The sequence below is a fragment of the Amphiura filiformis genome, chromosome 9 (assembly GCF_039555335.1).
Source record: "Amphiura filiformis chromosome 9, Afil_fr2py, whole genome shotgun sequence".
In the NCBI taxonomy this organism is placed as follows: domain Eukaryota; kingdom Metazoa; phylum Echinodermata; class Ophiuroidea; order Amphilepidida; family Amphiuridae; genus Amphiura; species Amphiura filiformis.
Genome location: NC_092636.1, coordinates 50,767,695 through 50,784,832, shown reverse-complemented (window position 1 = coordinate 50,784,832; position 17,138 = coordinate 50,767,695). Strand labels below are relative to the sequence as shown.

The 17,138-nt window shown below is 37.5% G+C and overlaps 1 protein-coding gene across 1 annotated transcript; it reads left to right on the top strand.

Moving 5' to 3' along the window:
- Window positions 1-2,440: 2,440 nt before the first annotated feature.
- LOC140161117 (uncharacterized) lies at window positions 2,441-11,750 on the top strand. The gene is made up of 2 exons (XM_072184523.1): window positions 2,441-2,609; window positions 9,206-11,750. Exon 2 carries the CDS (start codon window positions 9,210-9,212, stop codon window positions 10,875-10,877), a length of 1,668 nt encoding a protein of 555 aa, XP_072040624.1. The 5' UTR covers window positions 2,441-2,609; window positions 9,206-9,209; the 3' UTR covers window positions 10,878-11,750.
- The last annotated feature ends 5,388 nt before the right edge of the window (window positions 11,751-17,138 follow it).

The window sequence follows — 17,138 nt, the reverse complement described above, 5'->3', positions numbered from 1 at the left end:
AACATTTTTCGCAAAATATTTTTTCAACCCCAAAATAACATTTTGTTTAGAATGTTTTGTATCAAGTTTTCAAGAATGTTTTTGGAATGTTATTAAAACGTTTTTATACCCATTATATAACCCGACATTTAAACGTTTTCTGTAAAACATTTTTGTTTGCTGAGCAGTAGATTATCAAAAATGTTTTTTAAGGTTATGAAAACGTTTTATACTCTTAATATACCCTTTATATAACCCGACATTTAAACGTTTTCTGACAACCTTTTATAACCTTTTGCGGATGTCGAAAACGTTTTGTGTTTGCTGGGGTACTACTAGTAGGCAAACATGTCACCTATTGATAGTTTTACTTGGTCGTCAAAGTAATTTCTTAAGCTAGTGCATATAGTCCAGTAGGCCTATATAACATAGTTTAATGTGCATCCCCCAGGACTATACCAAACCAGTTTAGCTTCCTTTTATTCAATACCTCTGTAGCTGTAGGCGTAGTTATTCATTGCTCAAAAACATAAAGTGTACGGGTATCCAAAACAGAAGCGAAAACGGCAAGATGTTAATCCACCCACTGGGTGTATGTCTGAGGGGGGATGTTTCCCCCTTAGGAAGTTGTCAAATTTTGTAAAATGAAGCTGCAATTGAAGCCGCCATTTGGTGCATTGCTTCAAACCAAAAAAGATCGTACACACTTAAAAATAGGTAGTAAAAAAAACCGCAATTGGCAAAATTTTAAATGTATAAAAGTGTCCAAATATAAGACTTGAGACTCGCAATTATGCCAATAAAAGCATGCGTCGATTGATGTTGAAGCCATTGAGTCCATCTTAATACTGACTTTGGTGACAAAATATCGAACCGACTGGACCCGCCTTCAAGCAATGCCTAAAATAATCACAGGCCTATGATAAGAAATTTGTTATATTTATTTACGATCGACGTGCGGTTTTTAGGCATGGGCCTACTCAAGTACGTGGAATTTAACTTTTTCTCTCTATCTTTCTCCCTTTCTCTCTCTCTCTCCCTCTTTTTGTTCACGCCAGTGAACGTTAATACCACTTGCACCCACATCTTATATGCACAGTTTATCCCTTACACCCATACCCTGTGTCTCGAATAGCTATTGTAACCCACCATCCATGTGGTTAAGAGGCTAGGAAATAATTCCTAATATCTCATGCCCTCGTTTGTGTGCCTTTATCTAATCCTGCTACCCATGTCAATTACTATTTAGCACATTTAATCCTGAGTGAGACTGCTTAGTGTAGGAATTTTTTTAGCCTTTTTATTAAACATGTTTGCAATTGGCTTACAGTCATCACATGCTGATAATACACATAACTGATTGGTCAGTATAATTAGCTATAATTTATTTACTTAGTGATTAGGCATATCTGTATAGAAACCTATTCATAGGTGATTTACTTCAGAAAATAACTTCACTGCACAAAATTAAGTCAATTCTCTAGTTAATTGAATGTTTATTGACTCTTGTAATAACCAAGCAATGTGTGTAGGCCTATAGACATATCCAATGTATATTATCTTTTACAAACTAATTAAATTGGTGTTCATAAAGCTGGGATATGAGACAAATATCTGTGACAAAATCTAGCAAGACCACAATGTATTGTAATTTGTTTGCTTTAGGCATCTAGCTTCTGTATAGAAAACTATTCAACAAAATAATTTGACATGCAGTGTTCCTGAAACACATTAGGCGATTTGCTTCCAAATAAAACTTCTTTTAAAAAGGAATGGGACATCCAACGGGAAATAGCATTTGATGCATGATGGGCTGATACAGTAGATATTTTCATGTAATTTTCTTCGTAGTAATAGCCAAATTTGTTTCCTGCAGGTAGCTTAAAAACCTAAATGCAAAATGAGGTTTTCTGGAAATTATTTTCCAGAGTCAAGATGCAAGTATCATTTATACCTCAAATCACTTATTTATTGTCAAATCAGTGCAGAGTAGGTTAGTATATGAATATTGAAAGTTAGACCAAAGTAGCTCAAAGTACTATACACCTGTTCCGTGAACTTTGTCTTTTTAAAGACAAATTCTTGTTTAAAAATAACATTTAGAAAACATTTTTGAAAACTTTATACAAAACATTCTAACATAATTTGTTATTAGGCCTAACTGTTGACAAAATATTTAGCAAAACTGTTTACAAAACCATATTTTGCAATAACATTTTGATGCATTTTGTTTTCATGACCTTTATATATAAAATGCTTTTACCAAAACCAAAACGTGTTTATAACCTGTTTATAACGATTTAAAATAGTTTTGTGTTTGCTGCTGGGTTCTGTCATAGCCGTGGCCAGCGACAGTAAAAAAACTGTTGAAGTCGTGCAACCGGAAATTATTTGGTGGCGTGCGCCCTTATTTTCGCACTTCACAGAGAGCTCGTAACCCAATTAAAAATTGTGCCGAATTTGTCTACGAATTTGTGCTATTTTTTCAGTCTATGATTATTTTAGTATTTCAGGGTTTCAATGCAAATTACATCGTGGTTTTATGGTTCACACTCAGTCACAGCCCTTCTAGTTGCACTTGTGTGAGTGCATGGCAGTATCATGAGTATTTTGTGAGTTGGCCCAATCAGGTAAGCTTATTTATTTAGTTAGTACAATATTATAGGAGCCCATTATCCCATACCAGTTCGGGGGCACTGCTAATTCAAAGACGTCTCTGACAAGGCTTATATTAACCAGGCACCCAGGCTTTTTTTACCCCATGGTTGCCCAGTTTTGGCTCCTGGTGTGTCCAATATTTTACACTACAAACTATAGGACCAGGAGCCATGTTTGGGACCAGAAGCTCTTTTTAGCTCCTGGTCCTGGCATACTTAATATAAGGCCTGGTCTCTGATATCAAATACTCTTGAAGCGTCATGTCACATAACAGTATCATATTTCAGAGACGTCTCATAAATCACATACTCCTAGTTTCAAAACCCAGTCGCAAACGATATAAATAATTTTGATGAACGTGGCAGCGCAGTGGGAATAATTTTGTGTATAGGCCTTATCAGGGTTGTAGCTAGCCCAAGCCAAGTTGAGTATGTTGAGTGCCTGCTAATTGTACTATCCAATTCATGAATTGGACAGTAAAATTGGGATTTTTTTTACTTCAAAACTTGTTCGAGCATGTAGCCTCTATCGCAAATCTTTGATTTGCGTTAGAGACCCGACCATAGAGGTTATTGTGCGGACCCGATACACAAAGATGCTACTGCATATAAACATTGATAAAATGCTTCATTTTTCACAAACACACTTTCATAAGCGTGTCATATAAGCTTAATTAAGTTCAACCCTACCTTTTGACATCTTTGATACATACGATCCTAAAAAATAAGATGATATATGAAGCCTAATTCAGCGCTGCTTACAGTGCTGCTTATCGAAGCTGTCACATCGTGGAAAATAATCTCAACCTATGAGATAATTGTACACACGTAAATTCTGGTGATTTATGACTGGACAGTCACTTAGTAGGTACGAGATTACCTCATTCAGATAACACCTGTTATTTTTGTCGATCGATTAACCAGTCCAGGGCATTTCCGGTCCAAGGCAAACTCGACCACATGCAAATTCGGTCCCTGTATTATGTGTATAAAACCACGTTTTTATGTGTAAGGGGCGCACCATTAGATATCAAGGGGGTAGGCTTGGTAGATAGTTGAAAAAAAATGTTCCACTGGCAAAAAAAAATGTTGATGTCAAGGGTGAAAATTTCACAGTTAGTGCAGAAAAATTAACCTCATAGTCATATAGCTTTCAAGTAGCAATTTTTTTCGCAAATTTGCTCATTTTTCATCATTATATAAGGCTAAATAAAAATTTCTGGTAACCCGACCGACCATGTAAGGGACGCACCATTAGATTCTCAGGGGGGGGGGGGCATGGGTGTTTGGGTCAGGCAGATTTTTTTTTTTATCGCCTCGAAGGCAGATTTTTTTTTTTTTCGGGCGAAGTATTTATTTTTCAATTTTAATGTATATTTTTTTTTTATTTTGGGTTGGTGGAATTTTTTTGTTTTACTGATCAGTGAGGCAATTTTTTTTTTTTTTTTAACTAGTGGGTAAAATTTTTTTTTTCGTCTCACTAGTGGGCGAAGTTTTTTTTCTTCAAAAACTCCCATGCCCCCCCTGGAAATCTAATGGTGCGCCCCTAAAACCCTTGCGACTCAAGTAATTTTATCCAATTATATTCAAAATAAAAAATAATTGCTCACGACTGACCGGGTGTCTACAATGCTCCTCATCAGAAACTACATTATTGGCAAAAAATGGACGCACCATTAGAATTCTCAGGGGGTAGTAAGTTTTTGAGCAAAAAAAAAAAAAAAAGCAAGAAAAAAAATCCCCACCAACACTAAAAACCCCAAAACTTCCCCACCTAACTAACTGTGTATAAATGCATGAAATAAAAAAAAGCAAATTCCCCACCAACACTAAAAAAAACCCAAAACTTCCCCACCTTCTGTGTATAAATGCATGAAATAAAAAAAAAACTTCCCCGATCCCAACTTCCTACCCCCCGAGAATCTAATGGTGCGTCCCTTACCTCACCGTAGACAAAACAATGCGTCAACATGATCATGATGTAAATTGTACCATGACTGTAGTACCAAACCATCGCTTTACGTTAACCGCTCAACTCGCAAAAGCTCACCGCAAATATTGTAAATAAGCGGACTTTCCCAGGAAATATACCATGGCAAGGTGCCGAGATGTCTAGCCACATTCTCAATAGCGTGGGAAACTGGGAATTGATTTTGATCACTTACCAAAATTTTTCTAAAGCAAATGGGAAAAGGTAATTGGTTGGCTATTACATTTAGCCCCGCCCACAACAGTGACCCACTGAATAAAAGGTTTTTTGTTATAAAAAGTGAATTTATAAAGCCATTATAACGATCAGATCATGTACTTTGTGCAAACTTGTATAGTGTTGTAATCTCTAATGATTGAAGATCTGAAGAAAAATGGTCAACACACATACATTTTTTAAATGCATGAGGTTTAAATAAAATTTAACTTTAAAATCTGGGTGACTTTCACGACTGCGCCTCTCTCAGTTCTTTCTCCATCCCTCTCTCACTATTTCTGTCTCTCTCTCTCTCCCTTCAAACCCGACCTTCAAAATCCCTCCCTCGATCCAGTTCTCAGACTTTTTTTGAACCCGAACTCGAGTCCCAATTTCCGCCATCGTATACACCTGTACCGATGGCTGGCTCTGGACCTGTACGGTACCCAGGCGCGCAGCCAGCATACGAGGGGAGGGGGCACGGTCAGTATCGTCCCTATTTTCTCAAGCCTGGCTCTCCTCTCTCTCCACTCAAATGTGGCTGTGTCCCGTAAGTGACTTTACACCACGCCCTATTCAGGGTGCTGTAGGTGACTTAAGACGGTGTATCATAGCAGTAAAGACAAACAAGTTAATTGGCTGTGCTCCGTAAGTGATTTTAATACAACACGCCCTATGTAAGTGACTTTAGACTGCACCCTGGTAGACGGCACAACATGATTTGGCTGTGCTCTGTAAGTGACTTTACACCACGCCCTATGTGAGTGACTTTTTAGATCGCACCCTGGTAGACGGTACATAGCAATAAATTTTATAGCCAAACAATGTAATTGGCTGTGCTCCGTAAGTGACTGTACACCACGCCCTATGTGAGTGACTTTCACAGAACTAATTCTGTGGTGACTTTAGACCGCACTCTAGTAACATCATAAATTGACAATTTAACAAAAAGGAATTTTGATTGATCTGTTTTAAAAGAGTACAAAGTAGAGGGGAATTTTTGGCGACGGAGGGGGGGGGGGCAAGCGATTTTTGGTGGGCCGAGTCGGGGACAAGTGACTTTTCAGGCCGAGGGGGGGGTCAAGCGATTTTTGGCGGGTCGTTCGGAAATTTACCCCGGGGAGGGGGGGCTCATAATCATTGCACAGCCAGAGCACATTGCGTCTTTTAATTAACATGGCATCTACACATAAAAACCTAAGTGGGTTTATACAGGGGCCGAATTAGTTTGTGGTCGAGTTGGCATGGGCCAGAGCTGACGAGTCCTACTATTCACGTGTTGTATCCATTGAACATGCGATCACCGGAAAAGAAGGGAGCGATTTTTATCACAAATTGTGCCGAAATATTCATGTGAGTACACTTAAAATGGGACATACTATCTGGGAATTATGCCACCAACACGTATAGTAACAGAATGGTAAGTGAAGTTAGATAAAAGGGGGTTATTTCAGGGTATGTTTATCATGCTGTATTGTCATTATAATTTATGTGGTCTTACGTAATATGTTTACCCCCCGAAATTAGATACGAAAGGACACTAGCCACGAATGCGAGGGCATCCGTGAGCAAATTCGTGGCTAGTGTTTCTCGAGCAATTCAAAACATTTGATTTTGGCCATTGCAATCTAAGTGTGTTCTGGGACCATTTGTCAGAATTTGCACAGATATATAGATATAATTTTTGCACAGGTAGATATTTGCTAAACATAGGAAATCTTATTCTAATGCACTCAGCTTCGTTCCGATGTGCTGCATCGAGTGCCCAGCTGTCAACAAAGCTCGACGTATGTGATATCACAGACCCCCCCTGTATGTTAAATCACTGACCTGTCTTTGAAATCAGAGACGTCCGGTTATTACGAGTGCCCCCGAACTGATACCGTAGTAGTAGCTCTGCACAACGGTATGGGATAAAGTGTATACAAAAAGCTAGTGCAATGCAATTGCATGATTTCAATTAGAGTTTACAGTAAAAATTACAAGGCTCCTGTGGCTTAAATAGTTTTTCATAATATTAATTACACAGCTTCTTGTACTTCTTGCCTAAACTCCTATGCTTGAAATTCAAATTGTAATTAATACTCCATTATTTATCCAGAATAAATAAAAATTCTTTAGCACGTGATCCAGTGCAAACTTAAATAGGGCAGCACCAATACGAAAATGTCATACCGATAAATGATGTGTCTGTTTTACCTGGTTTTTAAGTTTGCTTTGCAAACTAAAGCTTAAGTTAAGTCATGTAAGTAAAATAAATTGACATATAAACATGCACGATTTGAAGTTGGTGATTCGGCATGTTTTTTTTTGTTCCACGGGAACAAGGAACAGGATTAAAGTAGCGATGAAAAACTATAAAAAGACTAGAAACTAGAATTAAAACAACTATAAAAATATATAAGTCCATTAAAAAAAAAATCCTTTGCTTTCCATTTTCCAATTGACGCTTTTCTCCTGGTATTTGTTCCTTGTTCCCATGGAACCCAAAAAACATGGCATATTACCAACCTTAAATCGTGCATTGTGTGTATAATAAATTGATCAATGATCATGAGTTCATGACTCTTTGAGTTGAGTCGAGTCTTTAATATAATATTAAATCCTGGATACAGCTCTCGAATTAACCCATGGCATTTTGCCGTGGGTGCCCACCACCACTGCCGTAATGCCCTCAAAATATGTCCTTTACCCAAGGCAGTCACTTGCCGTGCCCTCTAATGAATTTGCCGTCGGTGCCCCAGCCCTGCCCCTTCATTATAAAATCATCTATCTATGTCTGTGTGTGTTTTCTTCACTTTTGAGAAATTGCCTTGGTGCCCTTCTCAAATTTTCAACAGTTGCCATGATGCCCTCTTGAAATATTACAAACTGCCATGCTGCCTTGCCTTTTCAGTGAAAATCCAAGGCAATTCTCAACTTGCCCTAAAAAAGTTGCCGTGCCCCTTCAGATCCTTAATTCGAGGGCTGCCTGGATAATGGAATTTTAGGGGGACAAGCATACACTGTGAGTGTGAAATCAAACATCATGACATGGCATTACTCTCAACTTCAACTTGAGAATGAGATGAGAATTATTGAGATAGTAATTTAAGTAAACAGTACATGTAGCAAGGTCCCAGCGATCCCATATTAACAAGTTTGCACTGTAAATTCAGCAGAGTATTGATTTCCAGATATATATCAAATTCAGCTGAACATTCTCATATTAAATTACAGGATTGGTTGAATAAAAAATAACACAAACAAATGATAGTTTATCCCAGGGTCAGAATTTCGGCGTGAATCAGAGAATCGATTCTCCCAAAGATTCTCGTAAACAGATTTGCATGAATCAAAGTTGATTCTCGCAAACGTTTGTAGTTTACACAGAAGTTGATTTGCGAGAATCAAATGATTCCCGCAAATTTATTCTGCAAGAATCAAGATTGATTCTCGCACTGTGAAACAAAATTCTGACCCTGTTATCCTTTAATATCATTCAGTAGACATGCATTGCATGAACAAACAGGGGATAACTAATAATATATTTTGAATATTGATATTATAAATGATAGTTAAAATATAAATGATCAATATTTTTGCTGGACCATGAAATGGTACCATCCTATATTATTGTTATGTTACTAACTTAATAAGTGACCACCCCCCCCCCCAAGTGGTGTCAAATGAAAGAGAAAACATTAAAGAATGTAATAAAAACACAGGGGGTTCTACTCCTAATAGTTTTAAAGTTGTGGTCCATTTTGATCTTCAAAATCATCAGAAGTCACCCAATTGGGCTTCTAATCACAGGTTTTGCAACAAGATAACCTGCTTGAACTTGTCACTATAAACGATGCTCAGTGTATCAGATTCCCCATGCAGTACAGTATATCCATAAATCTTACATAACTATGGTGCAATCAGCTGCTGTATACTAGTAGTAATTACATGGCCTTGTACCAGAAATGTTGTATTTCTGATTTTGTATGTAACAAGTTTGTAATCATAATCTTATAACAAGCAAATTAAGGAAGTAATGATGAAATGAATTAATTAAATCATTAACCTTCACTTGCATCAAATGTATCACTGATTCGATCTAAACAAATGTATCTTTCAAAAGTGCTAAAGTGCTAGAGTTTATAACTATGATCTTGATAATGTAGGATAAATTGCAATTTGATTGTGCCTGTAACAGTGCAGTTATGTTAATTGGGATCAGACCCTTTTTCAGGATATTCTTATTCATAAAATAATGAATAGAAATTCCTCTGGAAATTCCTAATCCTATCATCGCTGATCCATGATATATCCTCAACTTCAAGTAGTTTCATATCCATGCAATTCTTGAACAATACTTATTTTTTTACCGATAAATATCTTTTCTCTCTCATTTCAGAGCCATGAAGACTACACACCAATTTCAGTATCTAGGGGGCAGGACACATCAAGTACATCTTAAGACAAATTATGCAAACAGTTTTCAACCATACAGATGTATCTACTGTAGACGGTTTTACAGTAATTTGACATATTATGTGAAACATGTGATAAGACATAGAGCGAAATTACACAGATACTGGTATAGCTGCAGACAGACTATACATACAGGGATTTGTACAGTGAAACCATACCAATGTAAATATTGTGAAAAGAATTGTTTAGATGCAAGTAGCAAGATTAGACATGAAATGATTCACACCAAAGAGAAACCATATAAATGTAAATATTGTGAAAAGACTTTCTTTGATGCAAGTAGCAAGACTAGCCATGAAAGGATTCACACCAAAGAGAAACCATATAAATGTAAATATTGTGCAAAAACATTCTCATCTGCTAGTAATAAGTGTAGGCATGAAAGGATTCACACCAGAAAGAAACCACACCAATTCAACGAAAAACCATATAAATGTGAATATTGTGAAAAGACCTTCTCTTGGGCAGGAAGCAAGAGTACACATGAAAGGATTCACACCAAAGAGAAAGCACGCCAATGTAAATATTGTGAAAAGACTTTCTCATATCCAAGTACCAAGACTATACATGAAAGGATTCACACCCAAGAGAAACCATACCAATGTAAATATTGCAAAAAGAGTTTCTCTAATTCAGGCAACAAGACTGCACATGAAAGGATTCACACTGCAGAGAAATCATACCAATTCAGAGAAAACCCATATAAATGTGAATATTGTGAAAAGACTTTCTCTCAGGCAAGATACAAGACATGGCATGAAAGGATTCACACCAAACCATATCAATGTAAATATTGTGAAAAGAATTTCTCAGATGCAAGTAGCAAGACTAAACATGAAAGGGTTCACACCAAAGAGAAACCATACAAATGTAAATATTGTGCAAAACCTTTCTCATCTGGAAGTAACAAGACTGTACATGAAAGGACTCATGGCAAAGAGAAGCCACACCAATGTAAATATTGTGAAAAGACTTTCTTTGATGCAAGTAGCAAGACTAGCCATGAAAGGATTCACACCAAAGAGAAACCATATAAATGTAAATATTGTGCAAAAACATTCTCATCTGCAAGTAATAAGTGTAGGCATGAAAGGATTCACACCAGAAAGAAACCCTACCAATGCAAAGAGAAACCATATAAATGTGAATATTGTGAAAAGAGTTTCTCAGAGGCAGGTAACAGGACTACGCACGAAAGAATTCACACTAAAGTGAAACCATACCAATGTAAATATTGTGAAAGGACTTTCTCACAGGCAAGTAATAAGAATATACATGAAAGGATTCACACCAAAGAAAAACCATATCATTGTAAATATTGCAAAAAGGGTTTCTCAACTATAGGTAACAAGACTATACATGAAAGGATTCATACCAACGAGAAGCCATATCAATGTAAATATTGTGAAAAGAATTTCTCAGATGCAAGCAGTAAAATTATTCATGAAAGGATTCACACCAAAGAGAAACCATACAAATGTAAATATTGTGCAATAACTTTCTCAGTTGCAAGTAACAGGAATGTACATGAAAGGATTCACACCAAAGAGAAACCCTACCAATGCAAAGAGAAACCATACAAGTGTAAATATTGAGAAAAGAGTTTCTCATATTCAGGTAACAAGACTGTACATGAAAAGGTTCACACCAAAGAGAAACCATACCAATGTAAATTTTGTAAAAAGAGTTTCTCATATTCAGGTAACAAGACTGTACAGGAAAGGATTCACACCAAAGGGAACCCGTAAGGGCTTGTATATCAACATTTGCAAAGTAAATTCTGAGACATAAGAACACATCAGACATACATGTATCAAATTGCATTCTGAATGCGACGAATGTACTTCTTATATCAAATAATTTTGATTTTTTTGAAATTCACAATATAATACAAATTTTCAGAATTTGCAATATGTGACCAGCTCCAATAAAACCCAGAACAAGTCGCCAGGCATGTTTTTGTCTTGAGTTACATTGATGTTATGACATAATATAACTTTTGGTATCATTTTAAAGCTTTTTGTCTACATTGTGATTAAATTTGTATTCAAATCATGAAATGTCAAAAATGCGACTTGTTCCTGGTTTTGTCAGAATGGGTCACATATGTCTGATGTGCTCTCATGTCCCATAAAAAATTATGTCCAAATGTTGATATCCAATGTGTATACTGTGAAAAGAATTTCTGAAATGCAGGTATTCCAAGACTACAAGGATTCACACCTTGTACACTACTCCTTTGGAAAATTTTGGGATGAAAATAATGTAACCCTTTTTGGGTAAATGAGACAAACTTTACAGTCTGAGATTCATAAACACCAGAAATAAAGATCGTTTAAAGCTTCCTTTTATTAAAAGAGCTTTCTGTGAAAAATCTATTAAATATGCAGCTACTAAGTTATGGAATAATGTTGATAACAGCATTAAAAGTTCATCATCTATCAATCAATTCCGCCATGAATTTAAAAAGCATCTTATGCAAAGTTACTATTAATTCTTATTGTTTCTGGTTTATATGACCACATTGGATATTTATATTATTTATTTGTGTCGTGCACTTCCTAACTTACTATTTTTTATTGTTATTTTCTTTTTATATTTACTTAGGTTAATTCATATTAGGATATGACAGCTTGTTGACTATTCATTGATCTGACAATCTGCTGCCATGTCCAATGATGAATTAACCAAACAAGGGATCACATACTTTCAGGCCTCTTTTGGCTTTTGCTGTGATTTCTTCACTCTCGCATATTGTATTTTGTAAATTTATACATGTACAATGTATTATGTATTCTATTATTGTTATATCAGTTCGGGGGCACTCGTAATTCACAGACGTCTCTGATTTCAAAGACTGGTCAGTGATTTCACATACGGGGGTCTGTGTCCAGAACACACTTAGATCTATTGCAGTGGCCAATATCAAATGTTTTGAAGTAAAAAATCCCAAGAGTACCCGAGTCTGCGCTCTAATTCATGAATTGGATTGTAAAATTAGCAGGCATTCAACTTGGGCTAGCTACAACCCTGATAAGGCCTCCTCACAAAATTATTCCCACTGCGCTGGCACGTTTACCAAAATTACTAATATCGTTTATGACTGGGTTTTGAAACTAGGGAGTACGTGATTTATGAGACGTCTCTGAAATATGATACTGTTATGTGACATGACGCTTCAATAGTATTTGATATCAGAGACGTCCCTAAATTATGAGTGCCCCCGAATTGGTATAATGATTGATAAAATAAATGAATGAATGAATACAGTGATAGACTCAATCTCCCCCTTGGAATGATTTTGCAATATACATCCTGCCATATTATGGTACATACATGTTGGGGTGTGTGTATGTAATAAGAGTGTGGGTGTTGCAGGGGTGGGGGTGTGTGTGTGCATGAGAAAGTCATGGCAGAGTATCCCTGTTTAAATACATAAGACTAGTCGGATTTCTGAAAAAGTGGCATGGATAAGGATTATTCTGAAGCTTAATAAATCAAAACAAACTTAGCGAAAACTTCTCGGTATAGGGCCTATTACTAATTATCAGAGTAATTCAAAACATGTCAATTGTAACAAACATTTATATTAAAAAAAAAAAAGGGGGGGCACTGCGCAGAATCTTGCCTCAAACATCACAGTGCAGTGCAGTGCTCCCTCAAGAACAAATGTAAAGTCCCGTGTGGGATCAAAGAGAACCAATGTCGGGACCAATGTGAAGAAATCTACCTACTCCCTATTCCAGAAAAATACAGCTAGCAGCCTAGCACTTATTTTGGGGGATTAAAAAAATATTATCCTGTTTTACCAAATGAAACATAAACAAGTATCTCTATGTAGCCCAAAGACAAGAAAAAGCAAAGGACAGGCAGAAGACTTGAAACAAGATCATGGAAGCTGATGCTAACGATCAAAAGTTGTTCTTCAAGTTAATCAACAAACAGAGGGCAACTCCATTGCATACAGATTCAATTCTTAGTGAGGGAAAGCTACTCATTGATGATAATGACACCAGAGAAGCATGGAAGAATTACTTTCACAAGCTGCTTGGAACTCCGGAGAATGATCCCTCGTTTGATGCTGATTATCTAAGTCAAGTAGAAGCCGATCTTGAGATTGGTTCCCAAATTGTTGAACTTGAGGAGTGCACCAACCCAATTTCAACAGGGGAGGTGGACTTTGCAATTAAGAAGCTGAATAATGGAAAATCTCCTGATGGTCATGGGATCCAGCAGAACACATCAAGAAAGCAGAACCTGCTGTTCTCCTCCCTCTTGCACACCTCTTTGACCTCATCATGGCAAAAAGGAGAGTCCCAGAGGCCTTTATGAAGGGCGTTGTAATCCCAATCCCAAAGAAAGACAAGAACCATCTTCTACAGGAGAATTATTGTGGAATAACGCTTACCAGCACAATTGGCAAGATATTTGAGAACGTACTTCTTGGACGTATGAGACCAGTAACATTTTTGGAAGCAAAGTACTGTCAACTACAGAGAGGATTTACTGCTAATACTTCCTCCCTGTCTGCTGCCCTGCTAGTATCATAGATAACAAATGAAGTCAAGGATACAAAAAAGGATCTCTTTATTGCAACACTTGATGCAAGAAAGGCATTTGATGTTGTCTGCCACTCCTCTTTGCTGAGAAAGTTATACCTGCAGGATGTACAGCCAGAAATATGGAGCATTGTCAAACACCAAAGTGGAATACAAATTTGTTATTCCACTTGTATTCCATCTGTATTCCTGGCCTAATTTTGAAACTAGGAATACAATATTTGTATTCCTCAGAATACAATTTCCTGAAACCTGTATTCCTCATTTGTATTCCTTGCAATCAAGGTCATATGAGGATCAGCTTTAATTGACAAAAAGGTGCATGATGGGAATATATCTCTAATCAGCCATTTTGAAATTGGCATGACTACAGAGAAGATGTGGACTCATTGTTTGGGGGATATTTTACCATTTTCCAGCTGTATTACAGGCCTTGTTTTTCACAAAAATTGGGATGTTACTTACCAACAATGTATGTAAACCATGTAACTATATATAGATTCTTGTGTGCAAGTGTTACATTCGAAATACAAGGATAACATGATAATTTAAGGTAAGCTTAAAAATATGATTGCATCTTGCAAATTCAGGTATTTTGGTTATTGTGTATATAATATAGGCATGTAGTACAAATGTATCTCAGTAGGGAATAGTCTAGCACAAGGGGAGGGAGGAGTACACATTGGCATTACATCATATGCAGCTATATAATTTCTTATTTTTTATATACAGTTAACAATTTGATGCAGTACAGGAGTACCGTACATGAAGTTACTAAAAGTGCCTTGTCATGCTGGTGCATGATTTGTATTCCTGGAATGGAATGTATTCCGTGGGTGTATTCTCATTTAAATATTTAGGCTCTCAGGAATACAGATTTGTATTCCTGAACTGTATTCTGATCTCATTTAAATAATTAGGCTCACAGGAATGCATTCGGAATAGAGATCTGTATTCCTGGAGTGGAATGCATTCCCGGAGTGGAATGCATTCATGGAGTGTATTCCTGAGGTGTATTCCTGGGCCTGGGGTGTATTCTCATCTCATTTAAATAATTAGGCTTGTGGGAATGCATTCGGAATACAGATCTGTATTCCTTGATTGTATTCCTGCCCATATACTTGTTAAGAACCATATGCTGTATTCCTCTATTTTGTGTATCTCATCTGTATTCCTGCACGTCCAGGAATACAGATGGAATACAAATTGGGAATACAGTTGGAATGTATTCAAGTTTGGTAAGGGCGGCGCTTCTAGCCAAGTGAAGTGGAAGGGTAATCTTTCTGATCCATTCGAACTCTTCCAAGGTGTGCATCAGGGTAGAGTCATATCAACAGAGCTGTACAAATGCTATGTGGATCCCTGCTACATCGCCTGGAGGAGAAGAGATATATGATGCTAGAATCGGTCCCTACTATGTAGGAGCACCAACATGTGCTGATGACATCCTTTTTGGCATCCAACACCATGACGGAATTATAAGAAGCTACAAGACATACTGGATGAGGCAGTTCTATACTCCCAAAAAGAAAGATACATTCTGCACCCACAGAAGTGTGTAATCATACCTGTTAAATCCAAATTGCCGTTCTCGTTTTGGAGTGATTTCGCACCTTGGTGTATGAATAATGAAGTAGTGGAGGTGGCTGAGAGCAGCAAGCACCTTGGTGTGAAAAGAAACAACCACTCTTCAAACAAATCAGTCATCCAAGATAGAACTCTGACGGGTAGACGCACCACTTATGCTCTCATGGGAGCTGTATTGCATGGCCTTAATGGGATTAATCCTAAGTTATCATGGAAACTGATTCACACCTATGTGGAACCTCGCTATCTATATGGAATGGAAATCATGAACCTGACATTGGCAGACTTGAAAGTATGGACAACAGTACTTTCCTGAAGAAGATACTGAAGCAAATACAACACCTGCCAGAGAAGACTGCCGATGAAGCTGTATACTAGTACCTCCTACTTGGTGCACTTCCAGTTGAAGCCAGAATTGAGCTTAATCAGCTTACACTGTCAATCAATTGACTGGGAGATTGCTGAAAGACAACTGGCAATGAAAGATCTGAAATCAGAAAGCTGGTTCATATGTGTGAACAAATTACTTCATAAAATATGATCTCCCAATTGCCCACGACTTGATCATCAGTCCTCCATCAAAAGCAAACTGGAAGAATGTGATCCAATCTGCAGTAACTACATTCTGGAATGACAAGTTGAGAAATGGAGCCATGAGAAAGTCCTCTCTGAAGTATCTCAACACTGCATACTGCGGCATCGGTGTAACCCACCCAACATGGGAAAATGTGGAATGTAACCAGAGAGATGTCTACAAATCAAGACAAAACTACTGACTGGTACTTACAATCTGCAGGGCAATCGTGCCAAATTTAACCAATTCAACATTGACCCTTGCCTGCTGTGTGAAAAAGAGGCTGAAACCAGAGAGCACTTTCTTGTTTGCTGCACAGCCCTTCACAAACAAAGAGACCCCTTTGTCAAGCAACTGAAAGCGCAATGAGAAAGCCTGTATCCGGGTAGCTGGTCACTAACTGCTGAATCTAACACAGGACTTACTCAACTTATTCTCGATTTAACCCGCTTTGCTTGCTATCCCAACCTGCATGCTCACACTGAACCCATCTCAAGACTATAGGCCTAGACTCCATGTCACAAGATGATCTGCTATCATCGCTGCTTTGCCTACCTAACGCCCTAGTGAAATCCCTAATTATGACTTTGAACTACAAAAAAGGACTTGTATCCCGGGGGATCACTCACATAAATGGTCTGTACGCATGCGTGACCAAAAAAACAAGTGAAAGGGGTGTTTTTTAGGCAAGGCAAATTACTGCGGCGTGACGCGTTTAGGGTCTAAAAACAGTGGTGTTCAAGAATAAGGGTAGTTTTCTGAAACTGGACAACTTGTTTAGGGTACCTTTTCAAATTTTTGGTAAATTATGAGTCCAAAAAGGGTACATTTGTTGCATTTTCACCAGCCAAAAACTCATGAGGGGGTAAATTCTACACTAAATTACCTTATTAAGGGTCTAAATTTGCTGGTAGGGTAAAACTCGTTTAGGGGGTGTTTGAAAAAAAAATGGTCACGCATGTGTACACTGTCATATTTGAGTGCCCCCGGGACTTGTATGTACTGTAACTTTTTACTGAATTGATTTTCTGGTGGGAAAAGGAGGGAATTACGTCAACCAACCAACCAACCAACCATGGCTACATCCTAATCCTTTAGTTAGACCCAACTAGCAATAAAAGTCCAATTTTAATATT